Source organism: Diorhabda sublineata, chromosome 1 (assembly GCF_026230105.1).
Source record: "Diorhabda sublineata isolate icDioSubl1.1 chromosome 1, icDioSubl1.1, whole genome shotgun sequence".
NCBI lineage: Eukaryota > Metazoa > Arthropoda > Insecta > Coleoptera > Chrysomelidae > Diorhabda > Diorhabda sublineata.
Genome location: NC_079474.1, coordinates 40,212,222 through 40,234,372, shown reverse-complemented (window position 1 = coordinate 40,234,372; position 22,151 = coordinate 40,212,222). Strand labels below are relative to the sequence as shown.

The 22,151-nt window shown below is 31.1% G+C and overlaps 3 protein-coding genes across 3 annotated transcripts; 2 read left to right on the top strand and 1 right to left on the bottom strand.

Moving 5' to 3' along the window:
* The first annotated feature begins 71 nt into the window (after positions 1-71).
* Positions 72-12,646, top strand: LOC130452519 (uncharacterized). The gene is made up of 9 exons (XM_056791850.1): positions 72-316; positions 704-856; positions 1,044-1,183; positions 3,852-4,194; positions 6,333-6,726; positions 7,695-7,919; positions 8,263-8,608; positions 9,712-10,444; positions 11,757-12,646. Exons 1-9 carry the CDS (start codon positions 142-144, stop codon positions 12,068-12,070), a joined length of 2,823 nt encoding a protein of 940 aa, XP_056647828.1. The 5' UTR covers positions 72-141; the 3' UTR covers positions 12,071-12,646.
* LOC130452521 (tubulin beta-4B chain-like) lies at positions 12,633-17,221 on the bottom strand. Its single transcript, XM_056791852.1, has 6 exons — positions 17,087-17,221; positions 14,997-15,264; positions 14,566-14,943; positions 14,287-14,509; positions 13,793-14,070; positions 12,633-12,855 (listed from the first exon to the last, which is right to left on the bottom strand). The coding sequence occupies exons 1-6, from the start codon at positions 17,141-17,143 to the stop codon at positions 12,713-12,715; spliced, it is 1,347 nt and encodes a 448-aa protein (XP_056647830.1). The 5' UTR covers positions 17,144-17,221; the 3' UTR covers positions 12,633-12,712.
* A 2,837-nt stretch (positions 17,222-20,058) lies between these two features.
* Positions 20,059-22,125, top strand: LOC130447265 (NF-kappa-B inhibitor-interacting Ras-like protein). Its single transcript, XM_056783987.1, has 3 exons — positions 20,059-20,340; positions 20,398-20,664; positions 20,884-22,125. Exons 1-3 carry the CDS (start codon positions 20,242-20,244, stop codon positions 21,124-21,126), a joined length of 609 nt encoding a protein of 202 aa, XP_056639965.1. The 5' UTR covers positions 20,059-20,241; the 3' UTR covers positions 21,127-22,125.
* Positions 22,126-22,151: the final 26 nt, after the last annotated feature.

Here is a 22,151-nt window from a genome sequence, read left to right as displayed (position 1 = left end):
CATGTATTAGTTGGAAGGATTTGGCAACGTCACATTTTTCCCATATAATAAAGTGACACTGGATGTTTCCCATTAGTTATAATGATGCGTTTATCTACGATTCATTAAATAAAATTTTCAACAAAAAAAGTTCAAATTAAAATGAGTTCTAAATGTTTTGTACCTTCATGTAATAATACAGTAGGTATAGCATTTCCTGAAGATCCTGAAGTAAAAAACAAATGGTTAGAAATATTAGGAGTCTCGGATCTTGAACCCGAATCATCCAGTTTTGTTTGTTTAGACCACTTTCAAGAAGATGAAAATGAAGAAGCTGGTTAGTGATTGTTAAACATCCTTAAAAGATTTAAAAATTTGGAAATTAAATTATATTACTTTCAATTTCGAATGTAATATCCAAGTTGATCATTTGTTATTATGGTTTAGTTAATTGATAATTTATTTGTAGGATCTAATGCCACCAATTTTACATAATCCTTTTAGTTAATCAATTTGTTGAGAGTTAAAAAATATTAGTTTTAAATAATCCACAATTGGAAACATTTATCTGAAACATCAGTCAAAAATTTGAATTTATATTTGGCAATTGTAATAGTGTTTTATTTCACTCGAATTTATAAAACTTTCTAATGATTATTGATAATATTTGCATAAAAAATTAAATCTTTACAATTAATTTTAATCTTTAATGTAATGATTTCAGATGGTATAATTGGTAAACAGTTAAAGACAACGAGTGAAGTATGTACAGCATTGCAAAAATCAAGTAAGAAACCAGTAAAAGTTGAAAAAAATGGAGAAAATACATCAATAGAAAATCAAATTTTTTCAGCAGAGGAGTTTTCAGAAGAAGCAGGTGAGGTTACTTCCATTCATTCTAACTCAATAGACTTATTAAAACATAATTTACCTAATAATTTTATACATCATTTACATATCAAATAGTAATTTAGTTTGAAATAACATAAAAATAGAAATAACTTGTATTTCCACATATTAGTTTTGATTCAGAGTAAATGTAAATATTTTCAATTTTTTGGCAGGTTTCTCAACAAGTACAGGGGAGATTTGTAGGTTATGTATGAAAGAGAAATCAGAAGATGTGAAAAATATTTTTGTGGAGGAAATCGAGGATGGCATTCATATTGTTTTTGCAATTCTTGCTTGTATTCATCCAATTGAGGTAATTATTTGAAAATCCTATGATATCAAACACATTTTATAATAATTTAACACAATGATACATGCATTTGTTATAGAAATCCCAATACTGGTTGTTTATTTGAAACATTGCAAGTTTTAGTCATTTACAGTTGATGCTGTCTTTGTGTAGTACTTAACTGGATATATAATTGAACCAAAATAATACCTAGTTTGCATTATTTTTATTTCTATTTTACAAATGAAACTTGAACAAACTTAAATTTTTCCAGTTACTGCATTTTTTCCATTAAGGCTGGATCTAGTCCAAATGGTTCCAACTTTGTTCTTCTACACTACCAAATAAAATGAAAATAATTCCACATAGTATGTACATGCAACCTCCTACAATAAAAGTATAACTCCATTCTTTTAATCCATTATGCTCTTGAATAAAAGCAGCTGTAACTGCTGGACCTATAAATCCAGTTGTACCATCTATAAAAGTAATCATGCCAAAAATAGTACCCGCATAATTGGGTGCCAAATCCTGTGGATTCATTAGATTCGTCAATACAACTGCCCCATTGATAGACATACTGAAAGTTAATAATGCCACAATTGGTTGCCAATGGCAACCTATAAATGTTATACTGAACATTAACACACCTGGTATAATATGAGACGCAACAACAAAACTTTTCCTTAGTACTTTAGTTGACAATTGGGTATTCTTATCTAAATAATCCCCTACAACTCCATATGTTACAGAAAAAAAGAATCTAGTCAGTGATGGTATTGCTCCAACTATTCCTGAGTCTCTTAAATCGAAACCAATTACTTCTGCCATGAATTTGGGCACGCTTTGGAGTTGTAAATATAAGCCCCATAAATTACCGAAATGGAGAATACATAGTATCCAGAAGGGAATATTTTTTAAAATATCTTTATAGGGAACCTTAGCATGTTTTCTACGAGAAACACTCTCGCCTTGGCATTCTTTTATATATGCAACTTCTTCTGCAGAGATAAATCGGTGTGAGTCTGGATTATCTGATGCAACAACAAAGAAAATTAGAGCGTACAGCAACATTTCAAAGGAAAGTGCATAGAATCCCCAATCCCAACCAAAATGTGTTGTTACAAATCCTAAAAGTGGCCATGTTACAACAGTTGACATAGTATTCCCCAAAAGACCAGCAACAAACTTTCCTCGTTCATGTGGTGGAGCCCATTGTGCAATTAGACACTGCAACGCTGGATATATCACAGCTCCCACAACTCCCAGTAAAAATCTAAATAGCACCAGAACACCATAATGAATCCAAGCTGCTGGAACGCAAAGGGCGTTTATTACAGCTCCCATTATTGTAGCATAAAATATCACTTTAGCTGGACCAAAGTATTCAGAAATTGGACCTGCTGGTAAAGAAAAAAAGCTATGACTCCAAAAATATGCTCCAAGTATTGCACCTTGTTTATGTTCATCCCAGTTATATCTGAAATACAAAAATTATTTGATTAGAATTTAGCTGTGCTTTAGCTATCTCCTTGATACCTTATACTAATATTTTCAGTTGATTCTTGAATTCGAAACAAATATTCCATTCTATTATAATATAAAGCTTTTATACTAACCTTGGACCATAATCTGGTAAAGTATTTGTTTTATTTTTGTATACCTTATGTATACACTCTGGAGTATGATTTTGTCTGTAACTCACCATAGGAATTATGCTAAAGGCCATGTTGACTGTATATGAATAATTCATATATGCAGACAAATACACCATCACAAGAATCCAATAACGCCATTGCCATTTGAACATTATAATTTTTATTATATCTGCAAATAGTAATTTAAAAAAAATGTTTTTGTTGTCATCGGATGTCAAAATTGACAAACCATCAGAAGTAAACAAATGTTTTTTAAACTATGTTGAATTTTAGTACATTTTTCTAGAATATTTATTAAAATCTATTATATTTTGTCAAGGAAACTGAAACCTACAATTTGATCTCGCCTATTGCTAGAAGCATATATGTTGATCAAATTGATTCAGTAATTCCTAATTTTTTTTAAAATTTCTATTAATGTCAACACTTTCAATTCCCGATTATGTCCTATGTCTCTTGAGATATTTATTGTAGAATTCATCTACAAGTTGAAATTCATTTTCATTTCTATTCTCTGATAGTATCACTTAAATATGGTAATGAGAGAGTTTCATTGAAATATTTGTAAAAGGAAACTTCTTCTTTGGGGTAAGGGATATTTTAGGTTCTGACTTTCATATAGGAAAAAACTTCTCTGTGGTAATTTTGAGGTTTATTAGTTTCGTTAACTGTACCAAACATTTTTTGGAGGTATAACAGAATCAGTTTTCTTTATCGTCCTCCATTTGGTTGGTGAACAAATTCACCAGGTTACAGGAAAACCCTAAAAAACTGCAAAACCGACGATTAAATTTGTTAATATACAGGGCTTCTTAATGTCTCAAGGAATCAATTTTTTGTGTTGTTTATATCAAACAAGCACTTTTATTTCCAAATATTAAATAGCTAAGTCAATACATATTGTTAAGGTAACAATTCAGAGACTAAACTAAATGTTGTAATATCAAAACATTTCAGTAGTCTCAAGTTTAAAGCCCCAAATAATATAAGAAGTACAATTATATATGAGGGCTCTTGTAATGACGTTATTTTAGATCTCATATGAAGATTCTTTACCAAAAATAATATGTGGTGAATGCTTGGAACTTCTTCGAGTGTGTTTCAAGTTCAGAACAGTATGTTTAAAAAATGATAAAATTCAAAAACAAGCGTTGCATAAACAGCAACCGTCTGCAAAAAAGAGGAAAAAAACAGATGATAGTCAGGAATCGGATGACGCTCATAAAGCAGTAGGGAAAAAGAAGGTTAAATATGCTGAAGATACTGAAGGAGAAAATTATGATGAATTAGGAGCCATTACGGAATTTCTCATTAAGAAGAATTCACCTAATAAAAATTCTGAAACAAAACATCAGGATAGTTCATCTGTTGCCAAAGGTAATATTTTATAATATAATACTGCTTTACATAGTCCATCAAGTCCGTTAATTATGTATGTAACATTTGTTGGTAAAAATACCCTTATGGTAAATATTCTTTGTCAATAAGTGATTGTATGTTATTGTTGTGTGTTACTAATAGAACTATGGTTCTCCATCTCTATGAAAATTATGTTGAAATTTGGAACTGCTCTAGACTTGTTTTTCTTCTTATTGAGACAATTCAAAGTTTCTCTGAAATTCTGTACTAACTAGACTAAAATTATTAATAAATATACTAATTGAAATTCTGTTGCATGTGTCTTTGTCTTCCCCCTTTTCCTTGTGGTGTCCACTTTAGGTATTCTATTGTCTGACATTCTTTGTACATGACCATAGCAGATACGTTGTTTGATTATGATGTCATCGATTAATGTGTGTCCCATTATCTCCCTTATTTTGTCATTTCTTAGACTATCCCTCCAGGATTTGCCCGTTGCTCATCTCCAGAAGTCCATTTCGGTCGTCATTAACATTTTTTCCGTTGATTGTTTCATCTGTCACAGGTCACTGCTATATTTTACAATACTTTTAACCAATCATGTTATAATAAATTCGTTGTTTATTGGCTTTTCATATTGTTTGGTTCCATTGTGTTATTTTCATTCCTAAGTATTTTTTTAACATTTATTTCACTATTTCTGACGTAAAAACACTGTTATATGCAGTTATACTTGCAAATATTGGTAAGCTTTGAGCTTTTTGTATGTAAACAATTGTTCCTAAGTGCTTCTTTTTTCCGCAGTTGTAATTGTGGTAATCTTGATTTTGTTTCAATTTAATATCAGTTTTTATTACGTTTTTTTTTTGTTTTATTTGCTAAATTTTTTTTAGTTTGTCGATACTTAGGAATATAGTCAGTTATTAGGTGTGTTATATTTTTTTGCAAATATAATTTTGGTTGCTTTATTTTGCAGTCTCTGTAATTTATCATTTAGCATATGTAGCAACTGTTATACAGCAAGTACCTAGCGTTAGCACTCAACATATTATTGCATAGTTTAATAGCATCTAATATTGGAGACACTGTTTGTATTATGTTTTCCACATCTAATTTCCATGTCAGATTTTCTGTAACTATTAACCCCAAGTATTTATACTATTTCACTCTTTCTAATAGTACATCATTTATTTTTATTACCGTTTGATGATTTTTTTTCCAACCTGTTGTATAATCATATATACAGTTTTTTCTATATTCATTGTTAATTTGTTATGACGCAACCATTAATAATAACGTTAAAGATCACTATTAATATTTATTTCTAACTCATTCTTGTTCATACCCGAGAATAATAAGACAGTATCATCAGCGAATGTAAAATATTTTACATTTTACCATACTGCAGACTATAAACATGTAATAGATACTGCAATGGACCCAACACAGAACCTTGAGCAATTCCCACTCCCACACTCATTTCACTTCTTATTGCTCCATTTACTTCAGTAAGGTGTCTCTTTCGTTGAGCATGATTTTAAGAGTTCAAAATATTTGCTACGAAATCCCATTATTCACACTTTTTTAAAGAAATTTCAAATCACTGTGTCAAATGGTTTCTTTATGTCTATGTATTCCATGCAGTTTTTTATTTCTGTCCCGTCCTCTAGGTCGATGTATTGTGCTGTCCAATGCACAAACATTCAGTTTTTTTACATTTCTTTCGAGACCCCATTTCTTATACAGTGTCAACTGTTTCATATTCCTCCCCACAGAATCTACATACGTCACTTTCTGCTAAATTTTTTGGATCTGGCGGTATTAACATTTCAAAGGAGCTAAGCTACAGCCAGAATGTTTTTCTTTCGGTTTTTTCTCCTGAGCATTTTCCTATGCCACAGAAATGTTCCGAGCTAATAAAACAAGGCATTAGTACCCCACATCTGGTAAGTGATAAGCCTTTCCATTTTTTATGATTCCTTTAGAACCAATAATCGAGACTGCAGTGACTCTGTGATTTTTCTCTCTTTCATCAAGTTTTCTTTAGCACTCCCATGTAAACTTTAAGTCGATCAGTGCTTACTTTCCAGTTTAATTTCCGCTTGTGCAAAACTGATGTATTTTCTAGGTAATGTTAGTTTCGTTTTTCTTTTCAGTAAAATTCAAAGAAGAACCTATAAACAATATGGAAGAAGAACTTCGTCGAGTTTTAGAAGGAACTTTATCAGAAGAGCAAGCTAGTGCCGACAATATAATTATTCACATTCAAGATGATGATGAAGATAGTACAGAGGAGAGCACAGTGTTATCAAATTTACAACTACCAATTGTCATTAGATCGGCCAACAAAGAAGATTTAAGGATTAAGAAAAGCCGAACTGAAGTTAAGTCTAGAAGAAGAATGTCAGAGGATGATGACGCACCAAGAAGAACTTACAAGTCACTACCTGGTATGTTTCAAGGGATATCGATGAGCTATTTACATGAGGATGAATTCTGTTTAGTGGATAATTATTTGTTCGAGTACAGGCTCTGTAAACAAAATGTTCGGTAAGTTATTTATATGCTTAAAAAAATATGTTAAATTTCTACTTTGAGTTTGAATTTTTTTTTGCTAGCTGTAATCCTAAGACTACAAAATTTAAGTTGATCGTGTCAAAGCATCGATTTCTTACAATTTAAAAGTTGTCGCCAAAGTGTAACTATTAATTTCATTGAGTTGAATAAATAGTTCATACTAAATTCCTTACATATTTGTGATTATTTCAGTAAATATAAGCTGTAATATTATTTCTATAAATTTCTCTTTTATCTCACTATTGACAAGTAAAACTCTTTCGAATTATCATCTAGCTTTTGAGTGGAATTATAATGATTCATTCAATTTACTCTAATGTTTACAGTGATTGTAAAAAATTTTAAGAATCATTTGTAATTAAGCTTTAATATTTCTTCTATTCAGTAATATGTGTACATCTGGGTACAAAGTGCGCTTCGGTTTATCTGAATACTCTTATCTTGTATTCATATCATTTTATATGCTAGTTTAATGAGGCCCACCCTTTTCATTGCTGTTTTATTACACTAATGAAAACAAAGTTTGAATGTAAATCATTTTCTAGCAGAGTTGAAAAAAAACCTTAAACAGTTTGAAATTATGTGCAAAAAAGTGTTTAAAACATGTTTAAATCAGGGATGCAAGAAAAATAATGATTATAAATTATTTTTTACCAAATTGTTGCCCATTAATATAACAATTTTTACGCCCATTTAGTCTCTAATACTTGAACATCCCATTTCCACTCTATTATCTCATATCAGTCGCTCCCTTAGCTCGGGGGTGGGGGGGACAAATGGCATTATTTCCGGTCTACTATCCATCAGTTGATTTATTTCAGAGCCCTCACTTTACCCCATTGGCTATAGTAAAATATTCAAACTTGCCAGCTTTGAAGCAGACAAAACAGTTTTATCCAGAATAATGTAAGGTAATTAAATCAGTTTTTTCTACATTCCAGATATATGAGATGCTTATTACCACTGTGCAATGCCAAAGCAGTTCAAAAGAAAATAGAAACTTCAAATTTATATAGTAACGACGTAAGGGTGTTGGTGGCCCATGATCATAATCCTCCAACAGAAGCAGAAAAAAAGAAACAAATGTTTTTCCATGTCATGAAACGAAAAATGCAAAGTGACAAAACACTTAAATTTAAAAGTGTTTATGATGAAGTATGTGAGAAGTAAGTTATATCTTAGGTACTACTTACTTTATTGTCATAATTTTTAACTGTATATTTATAATTTATAGACTACCATTAAATTCTTAGTCAATTGTCAAATTAATTAGACACTAGAATTTATAGAAAATTCTTGTGCAAAAGTCTAACTTACTACAATTTCTACAATTCTTCTCATAAGCTTCACTAGTATAACCAGTGTGGAATAAGACCTTTTCTATTAATTGATTATTCACAATTACTTATAATGTCTCTATACTAATTTTGCATTCAACCTTTTTACACTAAAAAGTCGTATTTTGAAAATTGATTTTAAAATATTACTACTATGTATAACATTTTTCAGAGATCCTGAAATTAAAGAACTCATTCCCTTGAGGAACGTAATCAATGAAATTTGTAGTCATCAAGTTTCTTACAAAACAAAATTTATAAAATCTTTTGATGATCTTTACAATTATATAGAAGACGACTCCTTTTATAAATTACAATTTACCAATTTCGGAATACAGTTCTATCAAGAAAAATTCACAGCTGAAGATAATGCCAAAGCAATAGTATTTGCTAACGCCAATACTATAGAGTTGATGTCAGAAAGTGACCTGATGTATATAGATGCTTCATTTAGAATAGAGACAGAAGAGTCATTTTCATATCAACTGGTAACTGTATTAGTTTGGGCAGAAGACAGTGTAAGTAGTATTCAATATTCTTTGTCAGTATTATTTAGATACAGTAAGACCCCGCTTAACGCTGTTTCGGTTTACCGCTCTTTTATTTCAACCCAAGGATTCCCTCCTCAGTGCTAAGTTTCCAAATAACATATCCTAAACAGTGTATGTAGTTGTGTTGATTAGGTAGGTGCAGTGCTGTACGGATGCATTATTATAATCTGAAACATTTGTTTAAATTATTGTGAGTTTATAAATTTATATAAAACTATAACTATGAATACAGTGACAAATATTATGATTTATAGCTTTTATCATGGATGATAATAAAAAACAAGAAAATAAAGCAACCAGAAAAAGCATTCAACTGAAAACTAAAATGCTAGTCATTAGATTCTGGTAACGTCAATCTCAAATTAGTGCTGCCACTGAATTTGGTTACTTCAACAAAAATGACAATTCTTAAGTATAAAGAAAAAATACTGTCATCGGCAACTGCAACTACATCAAGCTCCTTAACTAGAATTTCCCGTTCTAAAAATAACATTATAGAGGAAATGGAAAAACGACTGTATATGGATTGACGACGAAATTGAAATGGAAAAAGCTACAAGAATTTTTAATTACAAGTGACATAAGTGAAACTTTCGTTGCTATTCGAAGATGGTTTAATAGATTTAAACATAGAAATAATCTTCACAGCATAAAGATTACAGGAAAAGCAACAAGTGGTGATACAAACTCACTGGCTGAATTTCCAGTGACATTGAAAACAATAATTCAACAAGAATACTATAATAAATTATTTTTTACATCTGTTTGAGGTGTAAGGTGGGAAGCAAATGTTAAGTCACTTCATGATAGATTCTTTTCGAATATTTTCCCCCACTGACTTTCGTGTTTTCAATAATATTCCTTTTGTGGTTGAGGAGATGTTGGATTATTTTCTGATATATTATTACTACATATTTTCCCTAATTGGCTTTTATATCATGTTATCAATCTTATTCCTCTTGTAGTTTCCAAACTTCCTCCTACTACGTTCTTCCTCCCTTTTTTGTTGTCCTCACTTTGTATATTTATTATTTTTTGAAGAATCATAATTATATATTTTTGTATTTCAGTACTTTCCAATTATGTTCGCTCTAGTCAACTATAAAACTCAAGAAATATACAAGAAAATATTTGAGTTCCTTCACGATACTCTTGCTCCAAGACTACGCCCAGATGAAATTGTAACAGAATATGAAGGCAACCTATATTATGCACTTGGCGAAATTTATGTTGATTCCAGCATAGGTGGATCCGTCTTTTATTACACACAAAACTTGTACAAAAAAATTTGTTCTTTCCGCCTGACAAAAGATCTAGAAACAAACAATTTTTTCAGAAATATTTACCACATGCTACTTATGTTGCCATTATTACCTGTAAATACTATAATAGATGGTTTTCAGAACATTAGAGAACAAGCAAAAAGCCTGGGAATTGAAGATTTAACTAAGGATCTTTTTGATCATGTTCAATCCGAATGGATTGAGAAGGTCACTCCAGATTTATTCTGCGTTCACAGATTGGAAAATCGTATTAACGAAAATGTTATAGCGCCATTTAAGAAACTTCGTGATTATTTGATGCTGACCAAAGGAAAGTCACAGAAATCCACAGATGTCGTTACTGTTATCGAGAAACTCATAGAACTGGAGTCGTTTCTGCACATAACTTATTCGAATCCTAATAAAAAATCTTTTGCTAGGGACCTAAGTAGTGCACAAAAGAAAAACGTACTGAGGGCGTGGCAGTTTATTGAAAATCATCCCAGAATTAACGTCAATAATTTCTTTTCAAGAGTTTTGGGTAAGTGTCTTTTTATGAAATTCTAATTTTTTTCTTGATTAGTAATAATGTAAAATAACGAAATTTCAAGGTATTTAATACGTTGACTGTTGTGGGCGTTATTTATATTTATATAGTCAACTAAGTTCATTAAAACATAATGAAACAAAGAGCAGATATTTTGTTTTTATTTTCTAAGTTACTTTGACCATTTTCAGATCACATTATTTATAACCTCTTCATATATACTCAGTAATAGTTGTATTCTAGATTAGTAACTAAGTTAGTAATTATTTTAATGGAATATAATATATAAGAGGGGATAAAAAATATCAATAATAAAAAATTATAAAGGTCCATTGCACTACATCATCCTTCTCTAAAAGAATGGACTTCATCCTACTACTGAAATATATTCTAATATAATGGTCCATGGCCTTAATGTGGTTTTATTTACAAATTAATTAGAAACTTCTATGTGCGTTTAAAAATATAATTACTGCAATGATTGTATACATACTGTATATCAAATATTGAATAAAATTCTTAAACTAAATGTAACACATCACTCAATAAGTCGTGTGACTGACTAAGAAAAACATTTTTTTGCCAAAAATCGATTTTATTCCTCATTGTAATCTCCTTTAAGAGCAATACAATCATTCCAACGCTTCTCTAACTTCTCAATGCCGTGCTTGTAGAAGGATTTGTCTTTTGCCTCAAAATATGGTTCAGTTTCAGCAACTACTTCTTCATTTGAGTTGAATTCCTTAACGGCGAGCGTTTTTTTTTCCTTGATTTTTGCAACTCTATGTGGTATTAACACACGATTTTTTTTTAAAAGTAGCTTCACTTGAATGGCTGTCATTTTTTTCTGACTAATCGAAATGTCATGAAATTTTACTCATAGTCTTTTGAAAGTGGTACTTCATAAACTTCTTATGGATTTGACAATTGCTGTGCTATATGTGTGTCAGTCACACGACTTACTAAGTGATGTAATATGCTATGGGTCGAACTTTGCCCTGTTTTCCTAATTTAGAAATTACTAGTCACTTGGTTTTACAAACAACTCTTGGAAATTTGCTATCACAATAAAACTAACTATTTTATTTTTATTTTTCACCATGCAGGGATCTCTGTACAAAATAATTTGAACAGTTTTAAAAAATATTTTCTGCAACTTACTTCAATTTATTTATTGTGCACTACATGCAAACATTACATCTGTAATCATTTTCTTATTGTTCATCTTTAGTTCAATGAACCTTTTATTTTGGGAATAATAAAAATGATAAGGTCTTGAAGCTTCTTCTTATCTAACGTTTTGTAGGTTACATTAAATGCATGGAAAATCAACTGTGGATATGGGGTTTCTATCGCTACGAAGGAGAGGTTATTGACGAATTGATAAATGCTGCAAATTTCTCCATAGTAGCTGGTGAATATTTAACGGAATATGAAGGTCAAGAAGAATTAGAAGAAGTAATTCAAGAAGAAGAAGGAGAAGGACAGGAACAGGAAAGTGGTGATCGTATAATAATGGAAGCAGTTATTGATGAAAATGGTGGGTTTGTTTTAAAACCTAGAGAAGAAGTTGCAGAACAACAAGAACCTGGTGAAAATACTTATGTTGCATATGAATGAAAACATTTGGATGAAAGTTTCGAAATATACTTTCTTTCATGTATGGTTCACAATCTATTTGTATAAAATGAATAAATCAATTCATAGCTTTTACATAGATTGATACTTCACTTATTCATATTTTGTACGTCATCTCCTAAAATGTAGGCTATTTTTCACATATTTTGTATTTTTAGGTGGTCTGAAATTGTGAAATGTAAACATTTATTTTTCAATTTAAAAGTTTCTGAGTTACTATATATGATGTAATATATTGAAGAATTATATTAGTAATAAAAAAAATTTAGAGGTCCTTTGATAATTGAGTTGAAAATAAATCTTGAAATAGATTTGGTTTATATTTTTATATATAGATAGTATACCTAGAACTGATTTTAAACTTTCTACTCATTTAGTGAATGTGGAACGATCTATTCTTAAAAATAGAACCAAAATAAAAATATGATTTATTACCATATGATGAATGTAGGAACATGAAAAGGATGAAAGTATATATTTACTTTGAAGCAAAGAGTTTGACTTTTGCAAAGCTCATTGTAGTTCAGTTAAATAATAATAAATATCTTAGTAAAGAAATTTATTTTGATTGACAATGGAAATAATTTACAAAAAGAATGTCTTAAATTTCTTATATGGAATTATTCAATTCTCTTCAGCAGGCTCTTCTTCTAATTCGTCATCAAAATCTCCTTCATCATCAACAGCAGCGTTTTCGTATTGTTGATATTCGGATATCAAATCATTCATGTTTGATTCTGCTTCGGTGAATTCCAACTCATCCATACCTAATAAAATACAATTAATTTCAAACTATGAAGCGTTTCATATTGGTGAAAGTTTATTTATAGCATTTCTGTACAATAGGATTTTGGTATTCAAAGCGGTTTGTAAACAGATTCGAGGTTCTTAATTGTTTGACATTCGTTGAGTACGGTAGTCGGATTATTGAAACCAAGTTTAGTAAAATATTTTTTTGATTAATAGAGATTTTTTTCCAAAGTAATGAATTGAATCATTTAACTTGTGTGTTAACCAACTAACATGGTTGTTGGTTAGATATTAACAATTAAAATTTTGGTTATTAAGTAACAAAATAGTTTTTATACAAAGAATATGGTCAACCATCATTGGTTAGCCCGAAGATACATTACATCTAGTTGTCTAAACTGTAGTCAAGTCGTATTTTCTCACTAGTGAAATAATGAGTCTTTTCAAAACAGAACAACTCATCATTTTATCTTAGGGTTTCATCATCTGTTGTTTGTGACACAAGCTACACAAATAAACATTTTATTACAGTGTAACTATCGAAAAATTTTCCCGGTATATTTTGTTGTGGTATCCCCATCTAAACATTTTCACGTCTTCTCTTTGGTTAGTAGCTTTGGTAATTTGTTGATTCCAATTTAATTTGGAAACAAGGAAGTATTTTATTTAAATTTATCTGAATATATCTATTTTTTTATGAAAATTGGAGTATATTGACTCATCTTTAATATAAAAGTTTTTATTTTGTTTTATTCTAATTCCCCATATTTTTAACCTTTTTTTTTATTTAGAAAGAGGTGGTTATTGAGAGTTACAGATTATTATGAAAACTTTTATTGATATTATAATATTGTGATTATTAAAAAACGTCAATTTGCAGAAGCAACAATCATTTTTAAATCCAAATCATATATGAATAGTTTTTTAAGTTGAAACAACAAAAATAATAGTTACCTTCTCCAGTATACCAATGTACGAAAGCCTTTCTAGCATACATGGCATTAAATTGTTCAGATACTCGTTTGAATAATTCTTGAATGGCAGTGGTATTTCCTATAAATGTGGCAGACATTTTTAATCCTCTGGGAGGAATATCACAAACAGCAACTTTAACATTATTCGGTATCCATTCAACGAAGTAACTACTATTCTTGTTTTGAATGTTGAACATTTGTTCGTCAATTTCTTTCATTGACATTTTTCCTCTGAATACAGTAGCAACTGTTAAATACCTATAAAATAGAAACAAGATGAGGAAGTATCTGAATTAAACATAGTTATGACATTGAAGTGTGGCAATATCAACAGATAAGGAAAAAAGAAAAATAAGTAGAGATTAAAACCGAAGAAAAATAATAATTTATAGGAGGATGTTGACTAATATATTAATAATTAAAAATTGTATCAGAATTAATATTTCGCATATAATGAATAGCTTTAATGATTACCTTCCATTTCTTGGATCGCAAGCAGCCATCATGTTTCTGGAATCAAACATTTGTTGAGTAAGTTCTGATACTGATAAAGCTCTGTATTTTATGCTGTTTCTAGGGGTAAGGGGTGCAAATCCAGGTACGAAGAAATGAAGTCGAGGAAAAGGAACCATGTTAACTGCTAATTTGCGAAGATCTGCATTTAGTTGACCTGGGAACCTCAAACAAGTGGTTACACCTAAAACATATATATTATTTGAGAACTAGAGCAATAAATCGGTTAAAAAATTTTACCTGACATGGTAAGTGAAACTAAATAATTCAAATCTCCGTATGATGGTGAAGGTAACTTCAGTGTATGCATAGCAATGTCATAAAGTGCCTCATTATCTATACAGAAAGTTTCATCGGTATTTTCGATTAATTGGTGAACTGATAAAGTTGCATTGTAAGGTTCTACTACAGTTTCAGATACTCTTGGTGATGGTACTACAGAAAAACTTGTCATTATCCTATCAGGATATTCTTCACGCATTTTTGCTATTAAAAGTGTACCCATACCAGAACCAGTACCACCACCAATAGAATGAACAAGCTGGAAACCTTGAAGACAATCACAATTTTCGGATTCTTTTCTTATTACGTCCATAACGGAATCTACCAGCTCAGCACCTGTAAAAATGATGAATATAATGGACAAAATTACAATTTTAAAGTAAAAATACCTTCTGTATAATGTCCTTTTGCCCAGTTATTTCCTGCACCGGATTGGCCAAAAACGAAGTTATCTGGTCGAAATAGCGCCCCATACGGCCCAGATCTTGCAGAATCCATAGTTCCAGGTTCTAAATCCACCAATATGGATCTAGGTACATAATTACCACCACTTGCTTCATTGTAATATACATTCAATCTTTCTAATTGAAGGTCAGAATCTCCAATATATTTTCCATTTGGATCTATACCGTGTTCATCAGAAATGATTTCCCAGAACTGAAAATAAAAACAATCAAATTGTTGAAATTGGTGGTGAGTCCATTATTCAAACAGAACCTACTGAAGTATTACCTGAGGGTAAAAGTATCTCTAAAAATTTACGACCTTTTAAACTTTTTTTCAGTTAAGGAGCTAAATCTGGTGAATAAGGGGGGTCAGTAATATCGAATAGTAATCTCCGGTTATTGTTCTATCCTTATCCATAAAATCAATCATGATTACTCCATGGCAATTCCAAAAAACTGAAGCAAGAACTTTTCCAGCAGATTTTTGGACACGAAACTTCTTTGGTCTTGAAAAACCAGAATGTCGCTATTCCATCGATCGTTGCTTTGTTTCTGGATCGTAGAAAAGTACCCAAGTATCATCCATAGTAACAATTCGGTTTAAGAAGTCTACATCGTTTTCAAATCGAGCACAGATCGAACGCGATGCTTCTACCCTTGCACGCTTTTGGTCAACATTCAAACATTTGGGGATCCATTTTGCAGCAATTTTCTTCATGTGCAAATTTACGTGAACAATATGATGAACGCGTTCGTATGAAATAATCAGTGTTTCAGATATCCGTTTTAGACCAATTCGACGGTCTGATAAAATCATGTCATGAACTGCATCGATATTTTCGGGGACTGACACAGAAACTGGCCTTCCCGATCGGTCATCATCTTCAATGGAAAATTTACCTCTTTTGAAGCTTACACTCCAATTTTTCACGGTGCCATACGAAGAACATTGATCACCAATGGTATTAGGCATATTTCGATTTTTACAATTTCGGTGGATATCTTTTTTCTTTTAATTTATTGCGTAACTCTGGTTTACTTTTTTGACGTCAAACTTCACACTAACACTTTTAATAAGTTATTGTTCGTTGCTATGGTAACACAATATTTTGTTATGCATAGAACTGGTCTAGGCTAACTAGATATCAATACATCCTCGTATAACTATGTTCTTTTGTTGGTAAAGCACTCCAAAAGAAAAGAAGAAGAAGTATTTAGTTTGCATTAATAAATTTCCCCTTTGTGAAAAAATTGAACATTTCAATACCTGAATTTAACTAATAAATTCTAGTTGGATAATTTTAGTCGAAACTGTCAAAAAATTATGCAGACATTGGAGCAAAATGTATTTTGGATGTAATAAAAATATCTCTTTCCTTTAATCATTCATGGTTTTTTTATTAATAGGTTCCCAATTCGTTTTTGGCGATTGATACGAAACTGTTGTACACGACATGTAACTGATACTTGCATAACATTGATTAGATTATTATCGTTCCAATTAACTAATTCTAATGTGCATATTGTAGGATTTTCATTGAATTTTATCGAAGTGAAGTAGTGATAGTAAGCAAATTCTATAAAATACGAGGAATGATAAAAAATACGGGGAATGAATTTTTATAGCTGCAATTATTTTCATATTGATTAACTATTCATATGTTTTTTTCAAATCAAAACATTTTTTAACAAGTTTTGTTTATCATTAGAGATAATAATTATACTTCAATACTGCAAATAATTATTTTGTACCCTAAAATTATATAGACGAAGTTCTATTTTTAAATAATAAATTTCATTATTCGAATATTATTATGTATCAAATCGTGATAATTATTGAAGTAATAACAACAATAAAGATTCAAATACTAATAATGAAAATGTATCTTTAATCCCATAGGTGCGGCAATGAGATGATGTAAATTAAAACTAGTTATCGGCAAACTACTAATGAAAACTAAACTTGTAACGAATATAGATTAAACTGCACCATTTATACATATATCTACTTAGAAAATGTATTCTTAACTTACTTTAGACCCAATTTGATTACCACATTGACCCACTTGTACATGTACGATTTCCCTCATTTTGATACGTACGCTATTACGGTACAGTACGTAATAAGATTACCTTTAATTACTGGTACAGTTACATGATAAGATAAGATACCTGTGTGTTGAGAGTAAGCAGGTTACATAAATAATTATCTAAAAATTGTTGATTTTATAAATATAAAGATATAATTTTGTTCCCTACATCATATTGCATATTTTCTTGGTACCACACTAATTACTTAACGATTGTACAATGTACGTGGATTTAGATTGCAATTTATAGCCAGAGTTGTCCAAAAGAATGAAATTTGGATTTTTTATATAAAAAATGAACGATGATGGATTTATATACATGGGGAGCCGTCGAACATTGGCTTTTAGGACCCCCTTGGGCACTATTATGATAAGCCACCCCACAACGATCATCATGAAACTCTATACATTACGATACATTACGAGAAATTGATTTATCGTGCGCAGATGAGTTTCTGTGGAAAAAGTATGAAATTTTAGTAATTTTTGTAAGGTTAGGTTAGGTTATGTAAGAGACTGAAATAAAGGAAAACAAAAAAAAATTTCCTCAATCAAATATTTTAATTGGACTTGAATCCATAACTTTTTAGTTTTGAAAGTCTTTTTTGATTTCTTCTATTAGTGAAATGAATGGGTCTATTTTTAGTTTAGGTTTGCAATATTCTCGTCGCCATGTATATTCTATGATTATGTCTCCCAATCTTCTGAAGGTACATGCCTATCGCGGAAGAATGCTCTCAGAGGTCTCCAGCTGGCCTCAATTTTTTGGGTATTTACCCCGCTATCAGAAACAAATCTTTGTTTGTGATTGACCCACTCTTGAGTGTAGCTTTCATTGCTGAGGCGTCGATAGGCTAGCCAGCCAACTGAATGAATTATGCTTCCTGGAGCGACGTTCTTTTTTTAATGAAAAAATTATCTATCGAACAAAGTTATCCATGGTTCGACCACTTATAAAAATTATAGATTACACACTCATTTTTACCTAAGAAAGTAGCTTATTTCACACTTGTACTAAAAAATAAAACATATATGTATTGAAATGCTTCTTTTTCTTATGTTATATATCGTCTCGAACTATAGAGGAAATAGGCGAATACAATATAAATCTAGCTGGGTGCCGAAAGGCAAAAGGCCAAATTTAATAAGACTGAAGAAGTCAATATGATTTACAAAATCCACTACAATTTAGTAATTGTTATAATAACAACTTTACATTTAACTTTTATAACGTCTCAAAAAAAAGTAAAACAAAATGATTAATAATTATTTAGTTCTTGTTAGGTTAGCTTAGGTAATATAAATACAAAAAATTTATTGTTCTATTATATTAACACCAGAGAAGCTCAAGAAAAATTGGCAGTTCCCGATATGATCCAATCATTTGTAGATAACTAGATAAAGTTTTTCCTTATATTTGGATTTGGAAATGAGGCAATTAGAAGCACTGCCATATAAAGATATTCCAAATATCGCTCAGCTGTTAAATTTCCATGAAAGAAATAAGGACCAATACATTTTCCCCTGACTATTCTTACCCAAAAATAATTGTTTCTGATGGCGCTGGGTGTGTTTTGATCGAATCCCGTGGGGGTTTTCCCAAACCCAGTAAGAAGAATTGTGTCGATTTACTGTACCACTTAAACAAAACGTTTATTGCGTTCAGCCAGGTTTAGAATCATAATGGGTCTGTAAGAGAGTTGAGAGTGTCGGTCATATCATTGTGTGTCTAATCCTATAGAAATGGTTTGAAGTACATTAAAAGCAAAACTACAAAAATATAATCGTTTATCTACGGTGCGGTAGTGATTGAAAGCATACGTCAAATTCTATCGGAGTTTGACAAAGATGTATGAAAAAGTTGTGTTGGACACGTAATAAAGAAAAAAATATTCAATAATATGCTATTATTGGCAGCAGATGTCGCTTTTCAATTACAAAATTTGAGCACCCAATCGAGCACATATGTACGCAATGCTTCAAACCCATATTCCAAATGGACGTTTTTAAGATCTAAGTGTCGAACACAGTTGCGTTTTCCTCTTGCCCCTCAAACACCTGATAAACATAAATGCAATACTCCTATATGGACAGTTTCTAAAAGTGGAAGTTGTTCCGACTAAGTGAAACAAATAATGTATCGTTTTCTCTCTCTCTCTCTCTCCTCCGAGCGCTTCAGTTAGTTCTGCGCATCTTTTCGCGCATGAAACATGCGCAGTATAGATAAAGTGTCTCGAACGATAGATAAAATGAATACTGTCCGTTCCGCAACGTAGAGACGTTTTTTCCCATAAGAACTGTCCATATAGGAGAATTACATATATGCAGATAAATCTTTGGGTTCCATGAGCTTCAAAATTGTGCTTAAAACAAAAACTGTAGGATTGACGTTATGTTGGCATTTATTTCGAATTCATTTAGATTTACATTTTTGTTTACTTAGAACAAGATTTTCTTATATTATTGGATTCAGAGACTAATTGGAAATATACATTATTACTTGATGAAGAAGAGTGTTAAAGGCTTACCAAGGTATATATAGTAAAATGTATAGTTATCCAGTTAATTAAGTATCTTGTATTTAAGGAACGGCAACAAATGAACAAATAATTTGTGACATGTTTTCAAATTTGACAATTGACACATAAAACTACCGAATTTTGCCTATATATGTAATACTCCTATATGAACAGTTGGTATGGGAAAAAACGTCCATACGTTACGGTGTAGACAATATTTATTTTCTCTCTCGTTCGAGACACTTTATCTACACTGGGCATGCTTGAGAATGCGCAGAAACGAGCTGGAGCCTCGGGGGATAGAGAAATCGTTGTCATTCTATCTTCCTTAGTTGAAGCAGCTTCCACTTACAGAAACTGTCCATATAGAAGTTTTACATATATGATTTTGCTTCAACTGATTCTTGTGTGCCAAGTTCAAGATCGTCGAGCTCATGGTTTTTATGCAGAAAAAGTTTAGTAAATTGAAAAGCGATTAGTGATGAAAGTATTGAGGTTTGTCAACATTTGTGATTTAGAACAGAAGAAGAACTAAGACATGTTTCATCAGTTCTCTTTCAAAACAAAATATTAACAACAATGGTAAAAATTTCGAAAGTAGTTGTTTGTGGTATGAAAGGAGTAGGTAAAACTTCAATTATAGAACAAGTTATATATGGACATGCTAATACAAGAATGGTAATAAATAATCTTTTACAATCGTTTATATTTTATATTATTTATGTATTATTTTAGGATTTACATCCGACAATAGAAGACATTTATGTTGCTAACATAGAATCTGATAAAGGTACGAGAGAAAAAATAAGATTTTATGATACTGCTGGCATAGAGTTTTCACAAATTTCCACAGCAAATGGTACAACTAATCAGCAATTACCTAGGCATTATTTAATAATGGCAGATGGATATATCTTAGTCTATGATACAAGTAAGAGTATATCACTGGATGTTTTGATGTCAATAAAGAAAGATATTGATAAAAATAAAGATAAGAAGGAGGTAAGCTTTGTTACTTGCATAAAAGACTTTTGTAATGTTAAATATATTATTTACATAGTGTTTCTTGTTAAAAAGAAAATATGGGCCAATGAAAATCAATTTAAGTGAGAAAAAATTGAACATATATGGCAATAATAAATCCTTCTTTGTCAATTGAACAGTTATTCTAGAACAATAAGTTTTTTATGATCAATCAAAACAAAATTTCCACTTTTTTAGGTCACAATTATTGTTATTGGTAATAATTTTAAAGAAGAAATGACTGAAGAAATGGAATTGATAATAAGTAAAGCCAATCAATGGTGTATGAGAGAAAAAATAAAACATTTTGCTGCATCGTCTTTGAAACGGACAAGCTTATATGAACCATTTGTGTATATTACAAGCAAATTAACACCACCTCCAAGTAAAAGTGGTTTTACTCCCTTATCCATGGGAAGAAAAGTGATGAAAGATTCATAAAATCTAACAGTTATTATATTTTGAACTATTGAATCACAAATTATTATTAGGTATATTATTTATTTCCAATTATTATAATATGAATTTTCTGTACTCTATTTTTTATGTTTCATAACACTATTTTCATCCTTTTATCTATCTATATATTGGTTACTATTACAAATTCTTAGAAAGGTTTGCTAATAAATGTTGTCATTTGCTATGCAATTAATTATCCACAAGCACCTTTAAGTTGTAGAGAGACAGGTGATAATACAAGGTCTGAGTAATAAATAACGAGACTGCGCGCCTAAAGGGCGCCCTAGACCGGTGGGGTGAGAAACGAATAGCGAGTATTTGTGCAGTAGCAGTTTGAAACGAACGTATCAATATCAAACTTCTCGTTAAATTGAAAAAAAACTCTGGCTGAGTGCTATAAATTGTTGCAAGAGGCTTATGGGGACAATTCTTTATCTCGTGCGTGTGTTTTTTAGTGGTGTAAGCGCTTTAGTGAGGGCCAAGAGAGCAAATCAAAATTCAAGGCAATGTTTATCGTTTTTTTCGACATTAACGATATCGTGATGACTGAATGGGTTTCAGCGGGCCAGACTGTCAACCAGACTTACTATTTGTCAGTTTTTGCAACACTGCGAGAACGAATTCGTAAAAAACATAATGCGCTATCTATGAAGCAGTATTTGGCCAGTAAGCACACTCCAGTGCTCGAATACTCACTGTACTCCAGTTTGGCACCATGGAACTTTTTTTTGTTTCTGAAGATAAAATCTGCTTTGAAAGGGACCAGATTTGAGTTGATGGAAACGGCAGGGCTCCGAAAGACATTCACCAAAGAAGACTAGAAGCACTACTTCAATGAAGACGTATGGCAAGGTGTGTTGCAGGGAAGGGCAGTATATTGAAGGGGAGCATCCGAATGTAGATTAATTTTCAATTTTGTTCAATGATTTTATATTTTATACAATATACGAAAGCTTTGAATAAAGTAGAAGAAATAAAAAAGTGCTTTTTTATTCCAATGATCTACT